At 48.5% G+C, this 23,054-nt stretch overlaps 1 protein-coding gene and 1 long non-coding RNA gene across 5 annotated transcripts in view; one reads left to right on the forward strand and one right to left on the reverse strand.

The window, feature by feature from the left end:
• Positions 1-16,987, reverse strand: part of SLCO2A1 (solute carrier organic anion transporter family member 2A1) — a 74,876-nt gene extending 57,889 nt beyond the window's left edge. For both annotated transcript variants that reach the window (XR_009350895.1, XM_059162649.1), the window contains exon 1: positions 16,511-16,987. Coding sequence is in view for 1 of the 2 variants with exons in the window: in XM_059162649.1 (XP_059018632.1) it covers positions 16,511-16,606 (96 nt within the window). In the remaining variant the exon portion in view is untranslated. The remainder of the gene's footprint in view (positions 1-16,510) is intronic.
• The window catches only part of LOC131824559 (uncharacterized), a 32,099-nt gene continuing 24,756 nt past the window's right edge, over positions 15,712-23,054 (forward strand). For 2 of the 3 annotated variants that reach the window (XR_009350897.1, XR_009350898.1), the window contains exon 1: positions 15,712-16,224. This is a non-coding gene — a long non-coding RNA (uncharacterized LOC131824559). The remainder of the gene's footprint in view (positions 16,225-23,054) is intronic. The other variant, XR_009350896.1, reaches the window with a different exon arrangement.

Raw genomic sequence — 23,054 nt, forward strand, 5'->3', positions numbered from 1 at the left:
AGGTCAGAGGTGGGTTTTGAGGATGAGGAGAATGTCAGAATGTAGAGAGGAACAAAGCAGTCATCCTTGCCCAGAAGACAAGATGAGGAGTGGAAAAATGCAAGTATGACAGGATTAGGGGTCAGGAAATAATCTGGTTAGCCTGAGAAATCTCTGGTTAGGTGAGAGGAGAAGACCACGTCAGGAAAGAGGATCAGTGCCCAAAGAGAGCCACATAATTTTCTCTCTCTTGGGCTATCATTGAATACTTGTGGGTAGTGATAACGCTTGTCAACCAGTTCTAGAAAGGTTAACCAGTAACAAAAGGAGGAGAGAGGAGAGAGAAGGAAGATGAGAGGCAGGTGGGCCCATGCAAGGTCTTGGAAGAGTTAGAAGAAGCCTCCCGTCTGGGGGTGGACATGGACCGGTGGATGTCAGCATGAGAGATGAACTCCAGGGGAGGCTGTGACTGGATGACGAAGTGGAGGTGGGGGATGGTGAGCAGCCAAGGAAAGGGAAGGAAGGAACTCAAAAGACAATGGAATCAGGGTGAGTGGTGACAACTATTCAACCTCACACCCAAGGAGACAGGAAAAGATCCTTTGGACCCTATGGAATTCAAAGACTAACCTCCAAAATAAAATGGAAACTTAGTAGCTACATGTAGGGTTTTGAAATAAATCCCCCTTTGGGCTTTATGCAATGTTGACACTATACTCTGTGAGTAAGACTACAGCATGGGAAGATGTCTTGTCCCATCATCTCTTTCATCTTTTGCTTCTTTTCCTTGAGGCCAGAAGAGCTCCCTGCCTTGTTAGAATCCACAGAGCTGTAAGTTACCATCTTTGAGATGGAGAGTTTGCCTGAAATGGAGCCCCGAGGAATACCTCCAAACAGAACTTCACTTGCTAGATTTGCAGGAGAGCCAGGAGGCTGCATGGCTGTCTGGGACACGGAAGTCTAACTTGAAAGATGAAGGATCTGGGGCAGGATGGTTGCTAACAACATATGTGATTCGGTGCAAGTTGAGTCTTTTGTCTAGTCTCCAGGGGCGGGCAGCTCGGTCACCAAAGTCTGCACCAGGATGCAGGTGGTTCTCTGCAGCCATCCCCAACAGCACAAGGCCTGGGCCATCTAGTCTAGGTCTACTCTCTCCATTCCTTCAACGTATTTCTGGACTTTTGCAGACAGAGGGCTACTCCTGTGACCTTGCCTCTTTGACTTTCCTATGTGTGTCCTAAGGTGCCTCCCCTCTGTCTGCCTTCCTCCCAGTTCCACTCCTCATCTCAGTGAGGAGGGCGAAGAGGAAGAAACACTGGTGGGCCTGCAGAAGGAGAGGCAGAAGGAACTGGGTGGGAACCAGTCTTTGGGCAGAGAGTAGAGAGGGCTTTAGTCCGCACTGCAGAAAATGCCCAAAGCCTCCCTTGGAAACCTTCCTCAGCTCTTAGGCTGGTGTTTGAGAGGAAAGGAAACTGTTACATGAGAGGTCAAGGCAGGAAGTCAAGAAGGCATGCTAGCCTCTTTCCCATCGGAAAGCTGTGTTTAGATAAAAGCAACCAGAACATCCTTCCCTCTACCCACACCCTCTGGCACTCCCTCCCACATCCCCTGCCCCGGACCCCAGGAACTGACAAGGAGACAAGGCTGCAGTGATCTCCCCCGCTGCTTGGAGGGCTCACTCATGTCAAGGTCTCCTGTGCACTGCAACATATCCCATCTAAACACAGGAAATGTGGGAAGGAGTGGGAGCAGGGGGGAAAGCAAGCCAATTTCTCAAATCCTCTGTTTACCTATAGTATTTCGTTTTAACCTATGAATATCATTAGTTCGAACACCCCTGACCTAAGAACATTTGCCATCTCCAAACTACCTGGGGTAAAAAAGATTGAAACGGAACGCAGTCTAGCACACGGTAAGTCTGTGGACCCAGAGCACCTCTGGAGAGTCTCTGAATTCCAGCATGTGGCTGGCCACGCTTCTGCAGGCTGAGAAGCCTCTGTGCTCTACACCCTCCCAACCTCCTCTCACCTGGCCCAGGGGCAGGTCTCAGGGTCTGACGTGCATAGCCCTTGACTTTGACCCTGGTTACACACAGCAGGAAGCTCCCCAAGTTCCTCCCATCCACCATGGCTCCACATTAGAGACACTCCCTGGAAACCATTTCAGTTTAATTGACTGCTTCCCATCATTTGCTTTAGCGGAAATCTTGGGGACAAGGATATCACAGACAACCCAGTGACCTCTGCATGGGAATCAGTGTCCTAATATGTGCCTTGTCTCCGAGTAGAGGTTCTAGAATTTCAGGGTGCATCAGAATTACACAGAAGCCTTGTCGAAACAGCCTGCTGGGCCCCACCTCCAGTTTTAGATTCAGAAGCTCTGGGATAGGGCCCAGGAATCTGCATTTAGAACAAGGTCCCATGGGATGCTGATGTTGCTGGTGCAGGGACCACACTTAAGGAACCACTGCCTCAGACTCGAGCAGGTCCACCTGAGCTTTAACCCAAATCTTTCTTTCCAGACATTTCTTTCCTGGAGATGAGACAATCTTTTTTACCAAAAAAAGGGGGGGGGGTGAAACTGAGGCAATCTCATGATTTCTCGGCACTTCCCTTGGCCACCTGGCCATGTGGACACGCGGTCCCTTCACGTGGGTCCGGCTGCACTGCTGGTGGAGGCCGGCACACTGGTCCTGGCTGTGTACTTCCGTCCACCTCCCAATTCCTTTGACTATCCCACGCTGTCTTACCTAGAGGTGTTGAAGGCAAGTGCAAGGCAATGTGGTTTCATCATCCACACCTGGTTTGTTTTGGCTGGGATTTCTACCTGCAGGTTTAAGACTCATGAATGAAATCACCAATAAGCATCCTTAGATGGGAAAAGATTAGCTAAGCAAATACTTGACGCCTACAAGCTGCAGCCCTAGGAGCAGTAGACATGAGCTCACCCACCTTTCCAGCACCGCTATCCACTCATGTCTGCATCCCAGGGGCCTGTGCACATCACATCACCATAGCACATCATGGGACAAATGCTGATAAGCAACATAAGGAAGGGGCATCTAGGCATGGGCGATATGCTGGGCATCTGATCTGTGCAGAGGACGGAAGGAGATGTCAGTCATGGGAAGAAGTGGATGGAATGTCCCATTCTAGGCTTCCTTGCAGCAGCTCACCCCAAAACGTGCCTTCCTCCCCTCAGTGACTTCAGCAAAGCCCCTCTGGCTCCTGCAGCCCTTTTCTGGGGGTTTGTCTATTGTCCAGTGGTGCTCACCTCTCCTGGGGCCCTCTGCCTGCTGCTGCCACATCCTGTCAGGTGCAGGTTCTGAATGTCACTGCCCTTTGACCCTGTGACAATGTTTTTGATGTGTCAGTTTGGCTAGGCTACAGTCCCCAGTATTCAGTCAAGGAAACGTGGGTGTTGCTGTGAGGACATCTGCAGATGTCACTACAATATGTAACGAGTTGACGTTAAGTAAAGGAAATTATCCTAAATAATCTGGGCAGACCTGACTCAAGTAATCAGAAGGCCTTACAAGCAGGTGTGGGAGGGAGAGAAAGGGAGGGAGGGAGTAAGAGGGAGGGAATAAAGGAAGGAAGGAGAGAGGGAGAGAGGAAGGGAGGCAGGGGGGGAAGGAGTGAGGGAGAGAGGGACGCTGGGAGGGAAGGAGGGAATGAAAAAGACAGATTCCCCTGAATAGGAGCTTTGGCTCAATGCCTGTGCTCATCTTTTCATGACTGTCTGCCCTATGAATTTTTGACTCGATTATCCAGCCCCCACAATTGTATAAATCAATTCCTTGGAATACATATACATATACATACATGCATGTGCATCTTCTATCGACTCTGGTTTGATCAGACCCTGAGACAGAGAAAACAATGACCTCCCCAGTGTCTCAGTCCCCAGCAAATACGTTGCTTTACATGGCAAAAAGGACTTAGCAGAAGTGATTACGTTTTTCAGAATAGGAGAATATTCTGGATTATCTGGGTGGACCCAAGGTAATCACCGGATCTTATAAGAGGGAAGCAGGAGAGTCAGAGTCAGAAACAAAGATGAGAGGGATAGAGACTAGATTCTCTCTCTCTCCCTCCCTCCCACCTCTCTCTCCCTCTCTGTCTCTGTCTCTTTCTCTGTTTCTGTTTCTGTTATCAATCTGGCCTGAGATTCTCTACCTCTGAAATGGTAAGAGTGGTCTGTTTTCATGTGTTGTAATTTCTGACATATCTAGATTTATATCTACTTCGTTTAATTGTGCTCCTATTTCCATGATTTTTTTGGTTTATTTTTATTTATTTTTATTTTTGGCCTTTCATTCTCTTTTCCAGCCTTCTATTGGTTTGATTATGTTTCAACTTTTTACTCTTTTCTGCTTTGGAAGGTATACATTCAGTGTCTTTTCTGTTCATGATTACCCATACATTTTAACATACATAACTGACTTAACAAAGACTAAAGTTAAAGAAATTTTCCACTCTCCTCCCAAACAAGCCAAGGACTTAAGATTTAACTTCAATTTTCCCTTCTAATTTTTCATATGAATGGTATGTATTATCCTTCTTCCATCTTTTCTGCCCTCCATAAATCTTTAGCATTTTGTTACCTACAAGTAATTACTACCACTTTTTGCTCTTCTTTTGCTCTTCTTTTTATTTTTTGCTTTATGAATTTTGCCCTTCCTTATTTTAGTGAGGACTCATGATGAGTAAATTCTGTTTTTGTTTGAAAAATCTCTAATTTGTCTTCTTGAATTATTTTTTCATTATAAAATTTGAATTTGATGTTAATTTTCTCTTAGCATTCTGAAAATTATTCCATTATTTTCTAGTGTCTACTATTTCCTTTGAGAAGACTGGTGTCGGTCTAATTACTGGTTCTTATAAGTAAACTGCAATTTCAGTATACTATGTAGAGGTGTGCTCTTATTGTAAATTCCTGCCAGAAATTACTGTGCTTTTTTATATTGCAATACGATATATTTTCTCAATTCTGAAAATTCTCTGTCATTTCTTCATTATGGTCTGTCACCTACTCTTTCTACTCTCTTCTTTGGTACTTGTTTCAGACATTTATTGGACTTCATCCTTAATGTTTTCTTATCTCTTAACCTGTCTTTTGCAGTTTCCACTTCTTTATTCCTCTGTGGCTTATTCAGGATGACTTCTTCAATCCTCTCTTCCACTTAGAAAATATCACCAAGTGCAGATGTGATTAAGTTGAGGGTTTGAAATTGGGAAATTATCTAATCTGTATTTAACCATTCACTGAATTTTTACTTTTTATATCTGCGTTTCTCATTTCTAGAATTCCCATGTGTTTCTCAAAACTGCCCATTCCTTTTTCATAGTGTTTATTCTTTCCTGGTATTTTCTATTTCTTCTTACACCCCTTTCAACATTTTAATATGGTTTTATGGTCTCTTTCAGAATGTTCCATTATCTCAAAATCTTGAGGTGCTAATTTTCCTCATTGATATGTCTGCTGCCTGTTGCTTATGGTGGATCATTTCCTTGTGTAAATTTTTGTTGTAAGCTTTTCTTCGAAGGGCATTGTTTTCTCTTAGGGATTCTGGTTGGTCTGGATTATAGAAACATAGTTCCAGAGTGGTTTCACTCTTGTGCCTGCCAGATGGCAAAAAGAGTTATCATCAGCCTCAAAACAATTTTTATGCTACTTTATTTGCTTAGAGATTCCCATACCATGTGGATAGTATAAATTCTGTTTTCAATTCTATGTGGCATAGACTTGGGGTTATGATTTCTTAGAGAAATTATTTCACCCAGAGGTCCTGTTAGAGATAAGCCTCTTTGCAGTCTCTAGGGAGGTGGGCAGAGTTTTATTAGTTCCCTTCTCACTAGGGGCCCAGCTTTATGCATCTGTCTGAGGGCCAACTCCCCATGTCATCTTTGCCGTCTGTGTGATAACTAACACCTACTCTCCATTAGGAGTTTCTTTAGGGGGGTGTCTGGGTGGCTCAGTAGGTTAAAGCCTCTGCCTTTGGCTCGGGTCATGGTCCCAGGGCTCTCTGCTCAGTGGGGAGCCTGCTTCCTCCTCTCTCTCTCTCCCTGTCTCTCCGCCTGCTTGTAGTATCTCTCTCTGCCAAATAAATAAATAAAATCTTTTTTAAAAAAGGAGTTTTTTTATGGTTTCTTTACTGGTCTAGTCATACCACACATACTTCTCCCCTCCATCCCTGCTGCAGGGTCAGTTGATACACTTACTGTTTTGATGTTCAACTCATTCTTCATTTCTTGAACCTTGAAAATTTCACTTTCTTGCAAACTTGGCTCCATTTTTAAATATTTGGTGGTGTTCTATTTTATGAAGCATTTATAGTATAAAGTCCCATGTAATGTGAACCTGTCATGTTGATGGGAGGCATCGTTATAATTCACTATAGTTCTTTAAGATCCATCTTACCCTAACTAACCAGAGCCTTGAAAGATAGGTACCTTATCTGATATACAGCTGTGCTCCCCAAGCAGAGCTTATACATCAGAAGCATGAAGGTGACTTTAGAATTCAGGCCCCAAATGGATTAAGCAGAATCCAGTTCTGTCACTAGCCTCTTCTCCTTCATAGAACCCAGTTCTTTTCTCTCTTATTTGACACACTTTGTAACTAGGTTTATTTGTGCATTTGCCCACTGTTTATATATCTCTTGAGAGGGCATAGTTTGTTCATTGTTGTGTCCTCGATGGTTGATGGTAGTTGATCAATGATAACATGTTGCATGAATGAATGAACAAAATGAACACATCTCAGGCAGCCTTCCCCACACCATTCCTGGCCTCAGAGTTTTGAAAGCCTTGCTCAATACAACACTTGTAAAGTGCTACCATACAACAGGGGGCGTTAATCATGGCTTACCAACTGAGGGGGAGAAAACCCACCCAGGATGTCCCCGCATCACCCCAGGTGTAAAAAGTCCAGGCTCAGGACAAGATCCCAGGCCGCACTTGGCAGTTCTTGTCCCAGTCTCTATCCTCTCCACCTCTCCCTCAGGCCCACTCTTCCTTCATGGCATGGAGCCCATCAGATACACTCACTTCCTTAAGATGCTTGGCCAGCTTTAGGGCTGGATTCCCAAACTCTGAGCCAGCCCCTTGGAGTGGGCACCAGGAGAGCACAGACAGAAGTAGAGAAATGCCTCTCAAATCTTTCCCGAGAAGAAAATGTTCCATAGTTTTGCCTTTCTTTCAGAATTAAAGTACTGTTGTGGCACCTGGCTGGCTCAGTCAGTTAAGCTGCCTTCTGCTCAGGTCATGATCCCAGGATCCTGGGATCTAGCCCAGGCTCCCTTGTTCAGCTGGGAGTCTGCTTTTCCCTCTCCCTTTGCCCTTCACCTCACTCGTGCTCTCTCTCTCAAATTAAAAAAAAAAAAAAAAGTCTTAAAAAAAAAAAAGAACTAAAGTATTGTTTTCTGACTTTACCTACAACTCTGAGGAGCCGTAAGACTCAAACACAAAAACAAAGGTAATAATGCAGTGGGAACAGTGGTGGGAACTGCAGGAACGGTCCTTATAGAGGAGCCCACACCCCTGCCGGCCATCCTGGCTTCACCTTTGCTCCATCCTTAGGTACCGGGAGACCAGACACCTCTCATCTTATATGGCATTTCATATCCCACAACAAATGTCTCGCTGTATCCACCAAAGGGGGGTGTGGGTGTCACCACAGGCTTTAGGGCTTTTTTCTAATTATAAGTACAGGACGTTTACCATAGAAAAATGGAAAACACAGACAGTCACAAAAAAGGAAAACAAAACCACTTGTAGGCTTCTCACACAGAGAACCAACTGTTTAGATATACCCTCTTCAACTCTTCCTGTAACTTAAAAATTTGGATCATCTCGGCCTATGTTTGCCTATCCTGCATCCTCTGCTTTAGATCATAGAATGAACCCTTGGCCCCAAGTTTAAACTATTCTCAAGAAAACTTCTTAAAAATTGTAAATATTCCATAGATGGATGTCCCTTGGTGTATATGACTCTCCAGTTGCTAGATATACAAGTCATTCCCTCATTATAAGCCTCTGAGCACGTGTGACTCACGTCACACGTTGTTCCACTGGGAACAACAAAATGTTGTTCCGCTGACTGGGTTTCCATTTATTCTTTAGGAAGGGCTTCTCAGCCACCTTCTGGGTGGGTCCCTGGTCCAAACACCTGTGTGCTGTGCAGCTGCAGTATCTGTTTAGGTGATGAGCACAGGGGAGGGGAAAGAGAGGAAAGCTGAGGAACAAAGACTTTCAGGACCACTATTGTCAAAGTTGGCTTGGGAAAATAAAATAATACATATAAATAAGTAGCCCTGATTGTGTCTGTTGGTATGAAGGACTGAGGTAGTAAAGCTCTGGCTCAGCTGGCTGGGATTTTATTTATTTATTTATTTATCTGAGAGGGAGCAAGAACACCCATGAGCAGGGGAGTGTGGCGAGGGAGGGGCAGAGGGAGAAACAGGCTCCTTGCTGAGCAGGGAGCCCCACATGGGGCTCCATCCCAGGACCCTGGGATCATGACCTGAGCTGAAGGCAGGCGCTTAACTGACCGAAACAGCCAGGCGCCCCAGCTGGTTGGGATTTGTGGTGGGATGCAGGAAGCAGCCGTAAGGGAAAGAGTCATAAGACAGAGTCCCCAAATACCAGCTTTGTCACTGTGGAATATGGCAATTCCCACAAGTTGCCTAACAGCTTCATCCACTACAAAATGTGCTAATATGCATCTTGGAGCATGGGAGGTAGGATTTAGTCAGCATTTCTGAAAGGTCTGCTTATTATTTCACTAATTGGCACATAATAGGTTCCCCCAGATGCATTTGCATTCACAGTTAAATACCCATATGCCCCCATATATTTTCCCATACATATGTACCCTAATAAAATGTATCCATCTTTGTGATGATAGCTCAGAAGATCATATCATAATTGTTACTAATAAAAATGTGTTGCCGAAGGAGTGAATTCTGAATATTTGTAATTTTCAGGCAGCCAAAACAGGCTTGTCCTCACTCCTTGAGAGTTTTACATGCCTACATGTTAAATTTACATGTTGATTCAGTAGGACTGTGCTTTCCTGGGATACTGAGTGTGAAGAAGAAGGAGCCCCAGGCTGCAGTGAGCCTAGGATGGCACCTCCTGACATCAGGGGTGAAATGGAATGGACAACCACAAGGCCCTGTAGGCTCACTTTCCAAGTCAGTAACAAGGTCCGGGGTGGAGATGACCCAAAAGGCAAGGCTGGTTCCATAATAATTTGGCCCTGCCATTTTGGGATGGGAGGGTTGTGTGGGGTGTATTCCTAGAGTACATCCCACAGGTATGTTCCTGCTGGCATTAGGCCAGACCCTCTGTGAGGGTCCCTGCTGGGCACTCTGGTGATAAAGTCAGGACAGAGTCCCCTGTGAGCCTCTCTTCTACTTCCTCCTGAGAGATGTCATCTAGTTGGAGGCCAGAGGATAGACAAGGATTTATCCAGGGCTCTTCCAGGCTTGGCACGGATACTCCATGAAGGTCTGTGGAGTCAGGGGGGAGTGAGAGCGAGAGGTAAGAACAGAGGAAGATGGAGGGAAGGAGGAAGAGTGTGACGAATGGGTTGGGGCAGGCCTCACAACTCATGAAGGCATAACAAATTTGCAGAGTTAAATATGTGGGGGCAGAGGTCCCCAGCATGGGAAGGTCTCTGCTGGTTCCAGAAAACTCAGGGCCCACCACCTCCACAAAGCTGGAGGCTCCTTCATGAATGGTAAACCAAATTCCTTGCAGTGACGAGGACCTGCAAAAAACCCTTGTGGTTAGGGACAAAAAAGATTTGGGGACCACACATAGCCTTTGGTAATGCCCAAATTCAGAGCTGGTTCAGCTTTCAGAGGAAGGTAGCCCAGATCACCTAGCTTTCCATTTCAACCCTGCCAAGCAACTCCTCAGTTAGAGAAACTTAGGGGAGAAGGGAGACTGCTTTTTACTGGAAATATGTAGGAGAGCAACCAGGCAGAGAAGGTTCTGCTCACTTTCCTCTGGGGACGTGCATGGAAGGGAACGATTTCAGCTCATCATAGGAAAAACTTAAAGCCTGTGGTGTTACTGGTTCCTGGATTTGCCTTGTTAGGGGATGAGTTCCCCATTACTAGGGCTATGCCAACAGAGGTAAGGACATTGCAGGAGGATTCCTGTGCCTTTAAGCAGATGGTCTTTCTTATCATGTTCAATTTTGAAATTCAATAAGCCAAGAATCACTACCTTTCCACAGGTCAGTTTTATCATCACCTGTATGAGATGTTAAAAATGCTATATATCTTGACAAGCAAGGAAGATAGGACTGGGCAGGGGGATATCTGCATACAAATAAGAAGGAATAACGGGGCTGCTGCTCCATGAGCTCCACCAACAGTGTCCTCGTTCTGTCTTGTCTTCTCTCTGGAAGACAACAATCTCTTCCTGCCATAGATCCTGGAGGTTTATTTCCATCACCGAGCACCATCCCTGACCCTCCATCAGTAGCCCCTCTGCCCACAGTCAAGGTGGAAGTCCATTCTTGTATAATGTCATAGCAAGGGAGGCAGTAGGGGGACCAACTTGTCCCAACCTGTCCAGAACTCTTCCAGTTTTAAAACTGAAAGTCCTGTGTCCCAGAAACTGCCTCAGTCCTGGGCAAAACGAGGCTGGTGGTCATGATGAGAGGAAGGGAATTTACGACTCTTGCTTCTTGGAAGCTTGGGAGCCGCTTAGGCAGCCAAGCGCAAACAGTAATAGCTGGTACGGAGCCTCACATGGGGGACGCTCAGGAGAGGCTCCTGAGGGAGTGAGTCCCAAGCGCCCGCGCCAATGCTCAGCTCCTGCCACTTCCCTCAAATGCACTGAGAATCAAAGACAAAGCAGGAAGATTTCAAAGGGGCACCTGGGTGGCTCAGTGGGTTAAGCAGTGGCCTTTGGCTCAGGTCCTGGGATCGAATCCCACATCGGGCTCCCTGCTCATTGGGCAACCTGCTCCTCCCTCTCCCTCTGCCTCTTCCCCTTGCTCGTGTTCTCTCTTTCTCTCTTGCATGTGCGCTCTCTCAAATAAATAAATAAAATCTTCCCCCAAAAATCCCATCCTACAAACTTATTGGCAGCCCATTATGCAGGGCAAGGGTGACTCAGGAAGCCTACTGTCCTCTCCCTGCCCTTCTCTTCTACCACTATCCTTTTCCTCCAAGCCCACAGAGACCTCAGTACATTCTCTAGCTGGCTCATCTCCTGGGTGTCCCACAGGGATCAGCCTAGGAAACAACTGACATCCACACCCCATAGCTGTGCCACTTAAACTATCTAGGTACGGTTCCCTCTTCACTTAACAAGCTGGCTGAGTGAACTAACTGGATAAACTAGTTCTGACTTGAGGTCTCCCTGTGTCGTGTTTCCCAAACTTGGTATGTTCTACCTGGGAGACACAGTTTGGGAGACACGAGCTAGACATAGCATAGCTTCCTAGAGCATCATCGCAGGATTTTGGTGGAAATACAACATATTAGAAAAAATATAGCTATACTACGGAAGGAAACATAAAATTCACTTGATTTTAAGATAAAACATAAAATATTCCAGAAATGGAATACTCTTGGTTCATCCACTCCTCCTCTTGTCTACCCCATGTGGAAACCTGTTCACACTCTCCTAGAATTCAGGGCATCTCGGTGGGACAGCTGGACAAACCCTGGCTTACTGCCGCCCTCCCTAATGACATCTGCATTTCAACTGAGGCTTTCTGTGCTTTAGGCCAGCATCTCCCAGGGGTGCTAGATGAAACATTCTTCGGAACATAAATAGGTATTACTGATGTTTGATAAAACAAAATGAAACTTGTTGCCACAACTCCCAGATTTCTACAGGACTTAGGTGCACACTAAATTTCTACCAAAGGGTAAGTGTGCCTACTTTCTGGGGGGCAAGGGGGCAGCCCTGTGGGGAGCCAGCACCAACGGTGACCAGACTCACTGTCCCCGATTCATTTAGGGTTAGTGTCCCAGGCTGGTTCTCCTTGCCCCCAGCCTTGCCGACGCCTCCAGCATTTCCCCTGAGCCTCCTGAGCATCTCGTTCAACAGGGCAAAGAGGCTGGGAGGACTGGCTCTGGGAGAGGGCTACTCCCTGGAGTATCTACCCGTCCTTCAACCCCATGGTGCAGCCTGACACTCCCTACCTTGGTTTCGTTCCCCACCCTGATCCAATGTAATCCATCCCAAATAGGAGGACACACCCAGGGAATCAAGGTCCTCCAAACTGAGAGAGCTGGGCATTGATCAAAGACGACCTGCCAGTCTGCACCCTCCACTTCTGCCAGGTCTCACAGCAGGTCTCCCAGCAAAGCTTAGACCCATTGGGCCCTGCTCCCAGTCTCATCTCCATCAGCAACTTAAAAGCATGAGATGAGAATCTGAGAACTTGCAAGGAGCTCAGAGAGCACCGAACTCAGGTCCAAACGTTCACAGATGAGAAAATCCAGAACCGAGAGGCATTCTGTAGCCACAGGAAGGAGAGGGCTGGGCAGTGAGCTGACCTTGAGAGGGATTTCCTGCTTGCTATTCGCTGGACAGGTGGCCTTGAATGAGCCTCCATTTCCTCAAGTGTGAAATAGAGATGCTGAAATTGCCCTTGTAGGGCTGTTGTTGAGAATGAAAAAGGTTTAGGATCGAAGATTAACAAATCAAGCTCAAAGGAAAAGACAACTATTCAGCTAAGCCCACAAGAAAAGCTGGAGCACAGAAATATATAAGACCCCATCCAGTTACTAAAAGTGAGGTTCAAAGTTGCCTTTATATCTTCTTAAAAGGCAACGTCGAAGGGAAGCTGAATGGGTTATGTATGTAATGTGGTAACAATAAGATAAACACATACCACCGCAGACTAAAGTCAACCTTCTACCTGACAGCGAGAATTGCTGAGTAGTTACAGTAATCAAGACAGTGTGGTCCTGGCAGAGAGATATACATATACATCAGTGAAGCAGAACAGAAAACCCAGCATAAATCCACACAAGCATGGCCAACAGGCTTTTGACAAAGGAGCCAAGGCAATTCAGTAGAGAAAGGACAGTCTTCTCCGCAAACGGTGAGGGGGCAATTGGATAACTACAGATACCAAAAAAAAAAAGGGTGAACCTCACATCTATACAAAAATGAACTTAAAATGGATCATAGATTTAAATACAAGATTATAAAACTTTTAGGAGAAAACTATCAGGAACTAGGTTTGGTGAAGAGTTCTTAGACATACACCAAAGCAGGACCCAGATAATTAAAAATCGATAAAAGGATTTCATCAGAATCCAAACACTTTTTTTTTTTTCTGTGAAAGACCCTGTTAAGAGAATAAAAAAATAAGCTAAAGACTGGGAGAAAATATTTGCAGACCACATTCCCAACAAAGGACTTGTATCTAATATATATAAGGAACTCTCAAAGCAATAGTAAAAATTCTGATTAGACAAAGGACAAACTCTACAAACAGACATTTCAATGAAGAGCACATACGCATGGCAAATAAGTACATGAAAAATGTTCAACATCACTAACTATTAGGGAAATGCAAATGAAGACCAGGCCAAGACGTTCTATAAACCCATTTGAATTAGCTAAAGTAAAAAGTAGTGACAACACCAAATGCTGCCAGAGTCATACAGAAACTGGATCTCTCCTAAACTGCCATGCAAATGTAAAACTGTATGGCCACTTTGGAAAAAGTTTGGCAGTTTCTTTAAAAACAAAACAAACAAACAACAACAACAACAAAAAAACATGCAACTACCATCCAACCCAGCAAATGCACTCTTGGGCATTTATTCCAGAGAAATGAAAGTTTTTATCTATCCAAAAACCTGTACATGATTATCTGTAGGAGCTTTACTTGTAATAATAGCCCCAAAATGGAAACAACCGAAATGTCCCTCAATAGGTGAATGATTAGACAAATCACAGGACATCCATACCATGCAGTATGACTCAGCAATAAAAAAGAACAAGCTATTGATATAAGCAGCATCCTGGATGGATCTCAAGGGTATTATGTTGAACGAGAATAACCAGTCTCAAATGGTTACATATTGCCTGGTTCATTTATGTAACATTCTCAGAATGACAAATGGTCCTGATGGAGAACAGATTTGGGGTTGTGATGGTAGTCAGGCAGAAGGGTGTAGGCAAGACGACAGGGGATCAGCACAACAGAGATCTTGGTGGTGACAGAACTAGTTCTGTGTCTTGAGGCAGTAAGGTGATGGTTCCACGAATCTCTACGTGTGACAAAATGGCATGGAACTACACACACACGTTCTATCAATGTCCACTCCCTACTTTTGGTACTATCGTGCAGAATTAAGACAGAGCCACTGGGAGAAACTGGGTGAAGGGTACACAGCACCTCTCTGTACTATTTTTCCTAGGAATAGATGATTGTTTCAAAATAAAAAGGTTTAAAAAAAAAAAACCTCAAAATAAATCAGGCTATGTCTGTACTAAGGACTCAACTTTTTCCCATGGTCCCTCAAAAGGAGCCCCCAAGGACCCAGGTGACAACCCATCTGTGCTGGTCCTGTGGGTACAGACAAGTGTAAATTCACATAGCTATTTCTTTATGTCTTTGTGAACAGATACTGAGAGTGCAATGCCCAAGTACACGGTCATGAACTTATGATATAAAATGGGGGCCACTGCCCGGGAGTGTCCCAAGCTTCCTCTTAGCTTCACCATGCCCAGCTCTCCGGCTTTGGCCAGTGCCTTCACAGGCAGAAAGTGGGGTGAAGCAAGGGCTGGAGGAGGCTAAACCCACTGACAGGATAAAACCAAGCAGGGGTGGGAAGAGGGAGAACAAGGAGGGATGATGTCTGCATTGGGGACCACCTATGTTCCTCTGCATTCCACAAACAGAACAAAAGAAAGTGAGGGAAAGCCATGCTTCCAACCCAACATCCCAACATCATATCTTCGTCTCCTAGAATGGGGAAAAAAGTCACAGACAAAAGAGAATGATCAGAAAGAGATAAGATAAGTGATCCATATTGTGAGGCATAAATCACTCTTCCCTTTGTTCTGTGGCAGTATAGGTCCCAATTCATTACCAGGAGTAAGGCCCTGAGTATCATCCCAGGAGAAAAGTGACCTAACTGAGGAGTTGCTTGGCAGGGTTGAAATGGAAAGCTAGGTGATCTGGGCTACCTTCCTCTGAAAGCTGAACCAGCTCTGAATTTGGGCATTACCAAAGGCTATGTTCTCATCCAGGTCTGGCCAAAGGTGAGGCAATCTGAGGGTTATCTGAAACGAATTTAAAATTTCTGTGTCTTATTGACACCCAACCATGGAATCAACTCAGCCTTTATTTATTGTGGTGTAGAGACAGGGCAGAAGCAGGAGTGGGGATCCCAGTTCCACTGCTAACAATATGAGTAAGTATATAGTTGGGATTCACTGTAACCTCCAGATCCCTTTCTGTTGAACACTCAAATAATCAGTCCACAGGGACACCTCTTCCCATTCCGCCTTTAATTGCACCACTGGAGGCTACCTAGCCCCATCTGACTGTATGATTGCTGGAAAGAACCTCTCAGGACCATTCCTCTCCCCCACCACCCGCGGGGCGGGGGTAGGGGGTGGGGGAAGTCTTCATGTGGGCTCTGCAGTCCTCACCACAGCCCCTCTACCCTCCCAGGAGGTGCATTTCGCGGTTGTTTCTGCCCAGGCACAATCAGCCAAAGAGCCTGAGTGTGGATTCAATTATTCCAGGTCCCCCTGGAGCGCGGGAGGAAGTGCAAGCATTCCCCAACCCCCTGCGGGAGATAGAGTCCTCGCCAGTCGGCCACCTACACCCCATCTTCACCCATTCCCAATATCTTGCCAAGAGAGAAGCACCTGCTCCCTGTTACTGAACGTACTGCGAGGGCCTGCTGCCTCCCTGGGGCCATTTCCAGACCAGTAAGCATTGCCAAGCCCCCGGGGGGGAATTCTGAACTTTGCAGGCAGCGGCGCAGAGAGGTAGCCGAGCCGGGGACACTGCTGCTTTTAGGGAAGAACAGCCCTTCCGCCACCCACCCCAAGATGAGTTAGGCTCTGAGCTCCAGCTCCCAGGAACCACACAGCCTGTCATTTTCCCGGCACCTCCAAGCCACCCCTTTCCGAAGTTCATTGCCCGCCGGAGACCGAAAAAGTACCCCGCGAGTTCTGTTTCAGTCGAAGAGCAGGACAGTTGCCAACTGAGAAGAGTCCAACCAACAGGCAGGTACGGTTATTGTCCCGCTTCTTGCCCCGATGAGGGTGTGGGAGCGCGCGCACACACACCGAGACAAGCACACACGCACACACCCGCCCAGCGCAAGCTCTTCCGTGCGGGCGCCCCTCACCCGCCGCGGGCCCCGGGGATGCGTCCCTGGCCGCGTCACGGAGTGCTGAGGGGGAAGCCCCGGCGCCTCGGCGTCCCCCTCGGGCTCCGCAGCACGGACGCCGGCGCCCGCCGGAGGTGAGCTCGCCGCGGCTCGGGCGCCGACGGCCGCGAGTTCTGCGCTCACCTTAATGTTGCTGAAGACCGAGAGGGAACAGCGGCCGGTTCGGCCCGAAGAGGCGTCGCTGCCCTGGCGCGCGCCGGGCTCCGGCCAGAACCCCATGGTGGCGGCCCCGGCGGGGCGGGACGGCGGCTGCAGGGCCCGGGCGGGCGGCGGGGCGGGCAGGATCCGGGCGCTTCGGGTTGGGGCTGCCGCGCGGGTGGCTGGTGAGAGTGGCCGCGGCAGCCGGAGGAGGCTTGCAGCGCGGAGACTGCGCGAGCGAGTGCGCGCCCAGAAGTTTTATAAGTGGCCGCCGCGGTCGCCGATGATGAAACGAGCTCTCCCTCCTCCCTCTCCTCCGCGGCCGTCGAAGGCGCTGCGAGCCCCCGCCCCGCCCCCGCCGCGGCCGCCCCCTCAGACAGGTGTGACGCCGCGGCTCACGGCGCGTGACCTCGCTCCACGCCCGGGGTCGTCTGTGCTCCCGGAGCCCGGCTGGGACCTGCGAGGCTTGACCGCCCCTGAGAAGGTCCCGCCTGCTGGGCGCCGGGGGCGTTGGGCCCCGAAGAGGGGGCCGGGGGCGGGGGCAGGAGCCTGCAGGAGGGTGGGGGAGCCCGGAGGACTGGAGGGGCGGGCGAGGGGCTCAGCGGGGACCGGCCGGCTGGCGACTAGAGCGGACCCGAGGAGAGGTTGGCAGGGCTTCGGGGCCAGGAGAGGCAGGAGGAGAACCGAGAGGCGCCGGAGGGGCCAACGGGAGCTAGGGGGCTTGACGGGGAGCCGAATTTTCAAGGAGAGGGGTGCCGCGGCGCCCCTCCCGACGCGCTCAGGGAGATTTACGGAGCGGGTCTCTGCGTGTTTGCACTCGCTGAAAACCTGGGCTCACTGTTCCGGTGATGGCTCCAGGACTCGTTGAAGCTGTTTGTGTCGGGGACTGATTTATATTTAAACTGCTCTTTGCGCTGGAGAGGGGGCCGCCCCGGGCAGGGCCCGAACTCTTTGGACCTGAGCCAAGGTAAATTGCAGGCGCTGTCAAGTGTCAGCATGGCTGGGTCTGGCCTGATATATTGAGGCCAGGAGAGAGGGTCCCCCGTGGACATAAGAGACGCACCCTACTGACCTTCTTCCCTGGGGTTGGAATAGAACAGCAGCTTTATTTTTTTTCCCCCCAAGATTTTTTCCACTAGGATTTCTACTGCAGAAAAGAGAAAGAAGGTGAGGCTTTTTAAGAGAAGGAGAAGAAAGTTATGCCAAAAGCAGCTGCAGTAAGGAATCCAATTCTGGAGGTATTTTCCAGCTCCCTAATTCCTGTAGTCCTCTGCAAGCCCACTCTACTGCCAGGAAAAGCACAAGCCCAGCTTCAATACTCAGGAAACTTTGTATAAGACAAAGACCCACAGGACAATGCCTTTCTGGGCCTGATCTGGGCTGTCCTCTGTCTGTGGGCTTCCCCTCTCCACCTGCGGTCCAAGAACCCTAGACACAACAGCATGTAGTGCTGGAAGAAAAGCCGCTGGACAGTGGGCAGCCTCTGGCCACTTCACTCACCCACTGAGTAAAGGGCATCTAGAGAGGCTTTCCAGAGTCCTGTAGCATCCTCAGACCCAGAACAGGCAGGAAACTCCAAGTCACCAGTCAACCCTTTTAGAGAACTTGGAGCACAAGGACGGCTGGCATGGGGAGCATCCCATGCACGCTGCAGAACCCATGGTGTACTGTGCCAGACATTCTGTTGGGTACCTAAGGCGTGATTCCACAGAATGCGAGCATTAATCCAACAGTTACAGGTACTGTTACAATTTGGATTTTATAGATGATGATACCAGAGAGGTCAACTAAAAAAAAAAAAAAAAAAAAAAGACTGGAAGACACACAGCTTGTAAGTGATGGAGCTAGAACCCCAACCCAGCTCTGCCTGACTCCCAAGCCCAGACTTGGAGCACTATTCCCTTTGAAAAGTTATCTATTCCAGCAGCCTCATTTCATAATGAGAAGAGCTTGAAGAGGCATTTCACTTCATTCAGAGTGGAGAAGGCCCTGGTCACAGGCACACTGGGGCTGCGAAGGCTGGAGCTTATTTCTTAAACCCTGAGTGTAGGGGCGCCTGGGTGGCTCAGTGGGTTAAAGCCTCTGCCTTCGGCTCAGGTCATGATCCCAGGGTCCTGGGATCGAGCCCCGCGTCGGACTCTCTGCTCAGCGGAGAGTCTGCTTCTCCCTCTCTTTCTCTCTGCCTGCCTCTCTGCCTACTTGTGATCTCTGTCTGTCAAATAAATAAAATAAAATCTTAAAAAAAAAAAAAAAGAAAGAAAGAAATGCTTTGCTTAAGACCCTGGTCCTCAAAATACATGGTGAATGGCCTCTTATATCACTTACTTTACTTATAGATCAAATAAAATTATAAAAGAAAAAAAAAAAATAAACCCTGAGTGTAGCCTTGTCATGGTCCTCTGATAGAAACCTGGGAAGAGCCTGCTTCTCCAACCCTCATTTTATCCTACTCCGTTAACCTTGTTATCTGCCTGCTGTGTTAGGACCAGCATCATCTCTAAAGGAAAGGCTTATTCAGAAATGCTTACCAATGGTTATCTGCTTTTATCTGCTCTTACAAGGTGGAGTTAGCTAAATGTAATGGAGACCTAACCAAAGTGGCTTCAACGAGATTTATTTGTCTCATAGGAAGAAGCCTGCTAATAGGTAGTCCAGGGGTCACGAACTAGGCCGGGAAGGATTCCGTAGAGTGGCTAGGTCATTGTCACAAGATAGTTGCTCCGCCTCCAGCCTCTTCTCTTAATTCCAAGAAGGAAGTGGAAGACAGGAAGCAAGAAGGGGTTGTGCTCACATCTCGGAAACAAATCTCTCCCTGCATGCTAAGCTACTTTTCCTTAAATCTTGTTGGCCAAGACTAGGCCATATGGCTACCCTCTGCAAAGGAGACTAGGAAATGTAGTTTATGTTATTGCAATCTCCTGAACAAAATTGGAGTTCTGTTAGGGAAAAGCGGAGAAAGGGTAGTGTGTATTCAGCTTTCAGTGCCTGCACAAAGAGTAACCCATTTCCTAAAAGCACCCCCAGGGTCTGTTTCCAAGATCCTCCTCAAAGCCTTTGATTTCAGCAAATATTTCTTAGCACCCTAGAAAAATAAAGCACAAGGACAGTCTCTGACTTCAGAGTCTCCATGGTGTCAGGTAGGGAGCAAGAAGAGAAAGCATATAGTGTGTTGTAGAAAGAGCATAGCTCTCTGTCATGCACAGCTGCTATGGGAGCATAGAATAGGAGCCCTAACTCATTCTGGGGCAGCAGGAAGGCTTCCTGGAGGAAGGGAGCCTCAAGTTGAGGCCTAGGGACTACGTGGATTGGGATGATGGGGGTGAAGGAAGATAAATCTATCTGCTCCATGGTTCAGTCTGGTTGGAGACCCAGGGACAGTGGGACTGTGTGGTAGAGAGGCTGGAACACTGAGTGGCATGCCATGAAGTGTGGGCCTTATCCCCAACACAATGGGAGCCACTGAAGACTTCTGGACAGGGGTGCCCTGGGCAGATTTGCATTTCCAGAGACTTTTCTGGTAGCTGGATAGAAGTGCAATCGGACGGTCTGTAGAACCCCAGGAACTGCAATGAAGGTGTGTTCTGCAGCAAGGGGACCATGTGGGGGAGAGAAAGAAGCAAGAGACATTGACAGGAGATGGCACCCCTGCGTTAGGGAGGAAATGTGAGGGATGACTCCCAGGATCTGACTTGCATTAGTGATGTGAACCCCTGATAGAAAGAACCCAGGAGACCAACAGATATTGGGGGTGCAGGGAGCCATTCTGGGCTCATTTTGAGTTCAAACTGCCTGGAGTACATGCAGGTCTAGATGCGCAGCAGGGAGGTATATGGGTCCAGTGCTCAGGATGGGTGCTGGGCTAGAGATCGGGTCTTGGACATCCCACATGGAGGCAGTGGGTAAACCTCGGGAACAGATGAGAACATGTTGTTGAGAAGTAGGTCCACAACTGACCATGACAAAATTCAGGGGTGGCACAAGAGATGGAGCCAGCAATGGAGACAGAGCCTGCAGGGAAGTAAGCCAGCTGAGAAGTGGTGTTTCAGAGAGAAGGTAGGATTGTGGACACAACTGTCCAGGTTGTGGAGGAGGGAAGATAAGACCCAAGAATGACCAATGGGCTGACAACAGGCTGGCACTGAAGACCATGACAAGAGTGTTTCTGGTGGGTAGTGTGCACAGAGGTCAGTTATATGTGTTGCAGAGGAACTAGAAAGGAGCTAGCAGCAGCTTTTCCGGGATTGCAGAGGGAAGAAAGACAGGGAAGAGCTTTGGGCTTTCTGCTCTATCTGAATCTCCTGCTTTCTCAGTTCTCATGCTGGACCAGTTGCATGTTCCCACCTCTGGGCTTTTGCTCATTCGGTTCCCCCTGCCTGCACTGCTGCTGCATAGTGCTTGGCTTCTACCCTCCAAGAATAGCTCTTGTTGCTACCTGCTATGGGCCTCTGCGGCAGGAGTAGAAACCTGCCTTGCAGTGGTGCAGACCTGTTACATACACTATCCCTTGTCTCTCAGGAAACTAGATGTCACTAACCCATTTTGCAGGTGAATAAACTAAGGCTCAGGGTGCTTCCCTAGCACATACAACCTGTCTCTACCTTTATTATAAGAGGTGACAATAGAGACAACACATGTGGTGGCTAAGGACACAGACCTTACAGTCAGGGGTCGATGCTGACCACCCTCAATGGCCTGCTTAACCTCCCAGCTGCCCAGTGCCTTCTCTTTAAGAGGGAGATCTTAATCTCCCGGGGATGTCTTAAAGTGTTAGTGAGGTTTCTGCTGGTGCTGTTGCCTGGTGTTTGGCAGTGCTGGTGGCAATAAGTGTGCCCAATGTCTCTTTTTCTAATTCGACTGTGAGCTCCTTGGTAGCTTCGGTGCTACTTATCCATCCATCTCTCATCAGGCCTGGCACACCCTGTTTCTTAAAAAATGTTTATTAAATGGAATTGAGCTTCACTGAATTCCAAAATGCCCCAGTGACTGGGGAAAGCCTCATTGTCCTGAGGCTTCCAAGCCATCTCCGGCAAATGCCTTCTGCCTGGGGCCATCTCTTCTGCCCAACCCGCACCCCCAGGCTTCTTGCTGTCCACCTTGTTCTCCCAAGTGGCTGGCATAGTTCCCAAGGTGTGTTTACCAGTCCACGGGCCACACCCTCTCCTCCCACAGCTGCTGATGAGGGTGTCCGGGCAGTCTGAATCCTCAGGCGTGATCATGAATTAACTCTGGGCGCCTCGCTCCTGGAGGGGGAGGTCCCTCGGTGCCTGCACGTCACCTGTGACAGGTGGAGGGCACACCTGCAGCCAAGTGCTCTGCCACTTTGTCACTGCCCCTCGTGGGGCAGTCTGCTCCCCCGTGGGCCACCTTGGCCACTAGTTTATATTTTTATTTAACACACACAGTGTTGAAAGTCCATACCGAGCACCAACACAATGTTGATTCATTTGATCCTCAAAACAACCCAATGAAGGGGGTTACTTTTATTAGTGTCACTTTGTGTTTGGAGAATCTGAGGCACAAAGAGGTAAAATAACTTGCTTGAGGACCTGTAGCTAGTAAGTGGCAGAGCCAAGATCTAGACACTGACAGGCCAGTGCAAAGTCCCAGTGGCTGGAGGTTCTTGCTCACAGAGACTGAGTCAGAGCGTGCAGGTGGGCCAAGTCAGAACCTCCCTCCCATCAGGGGTCTGAAGCCCATGTTGGTGCTTGCCCATCCTTGCCCCCTCTGAACCTTGGTTGCCAGCACCTCTGGCCTGGAGTGCTCACCTTAAATAAGGTCCGAGCACAGCCTGGGGTCTCTGTGGCCCTTCTGGATCCAGCTCCAAGACCCCATTCTGCTCTGCTCTTCTCTGCCATGCTCATCCCACTCCTGAAGCACGTGCTGCATGCCCTTCTCTCTTCCATAGTGACATAGGGCCCATCCTGCACTCCGACAGCCCCACACCTCCCTCACAGAACCTGAGGCCGACTCTGCCCTCCCTTTCCCGGAGAAAATGCTGCAATAAGAGGGAAGGGTGCTACAGCACCAGGGGGTCCTGCCTCCTGGGACCTCAGCTTCTCTGCATATCACCTGGGGTACGGCAGTGCTCGGCACAGGCTGGGACAGGCTGTAATGGGATTTCCATGTGCTTCCAGAGAAGACTTTTCAAGGCCTGGCTGTGCTCTTCTCTCTGAGTCTCACTCCGTGGAAGTTACTCTCTGCTTCGGCAGGAAGCACAGCCGGGACAGGAAAAGGAGAAACCTAAATAGGCCTCACCCTGCATCCCTCCCATGTCCATTCCCTGTGGGTCAGAAGCCCCAGCCTCACCGGGGCCTCTGCACCCCGCCCACTGCACTTCAGGTCATGGAGAGGGATGCTTATCACCCGCTGTTATCCCTTGTGGGCTGGTGATAACCAGCCACGGGGTTGGGGGGTGGGTGGGGAGCTCAGCCTTTGCCTCTGCCTCCAGCTCCTGCTGGGCTCACACAAAACTCAGCCCGTGGGCACCTACATCATCCTTGGCCCTGCGCAGCCCAGGACCCAGCGGATT

The sequence above is a fragment of the Mustela lutreola genome, chromosome 2 (genome assembly GCF_030435805.1).
Source record: "Mustela lutreola isolate mMusLut2 chromosome 2, mMusLut2.pri, whole genome shotgun sequence".
Classification (NCBI taxonomy): domain Eukaryota; kingdom Metazoa; phylum Chordata; class Mammalia; order Carnivora; family Mustelidae; genus Mustela; species Mustela lutreola.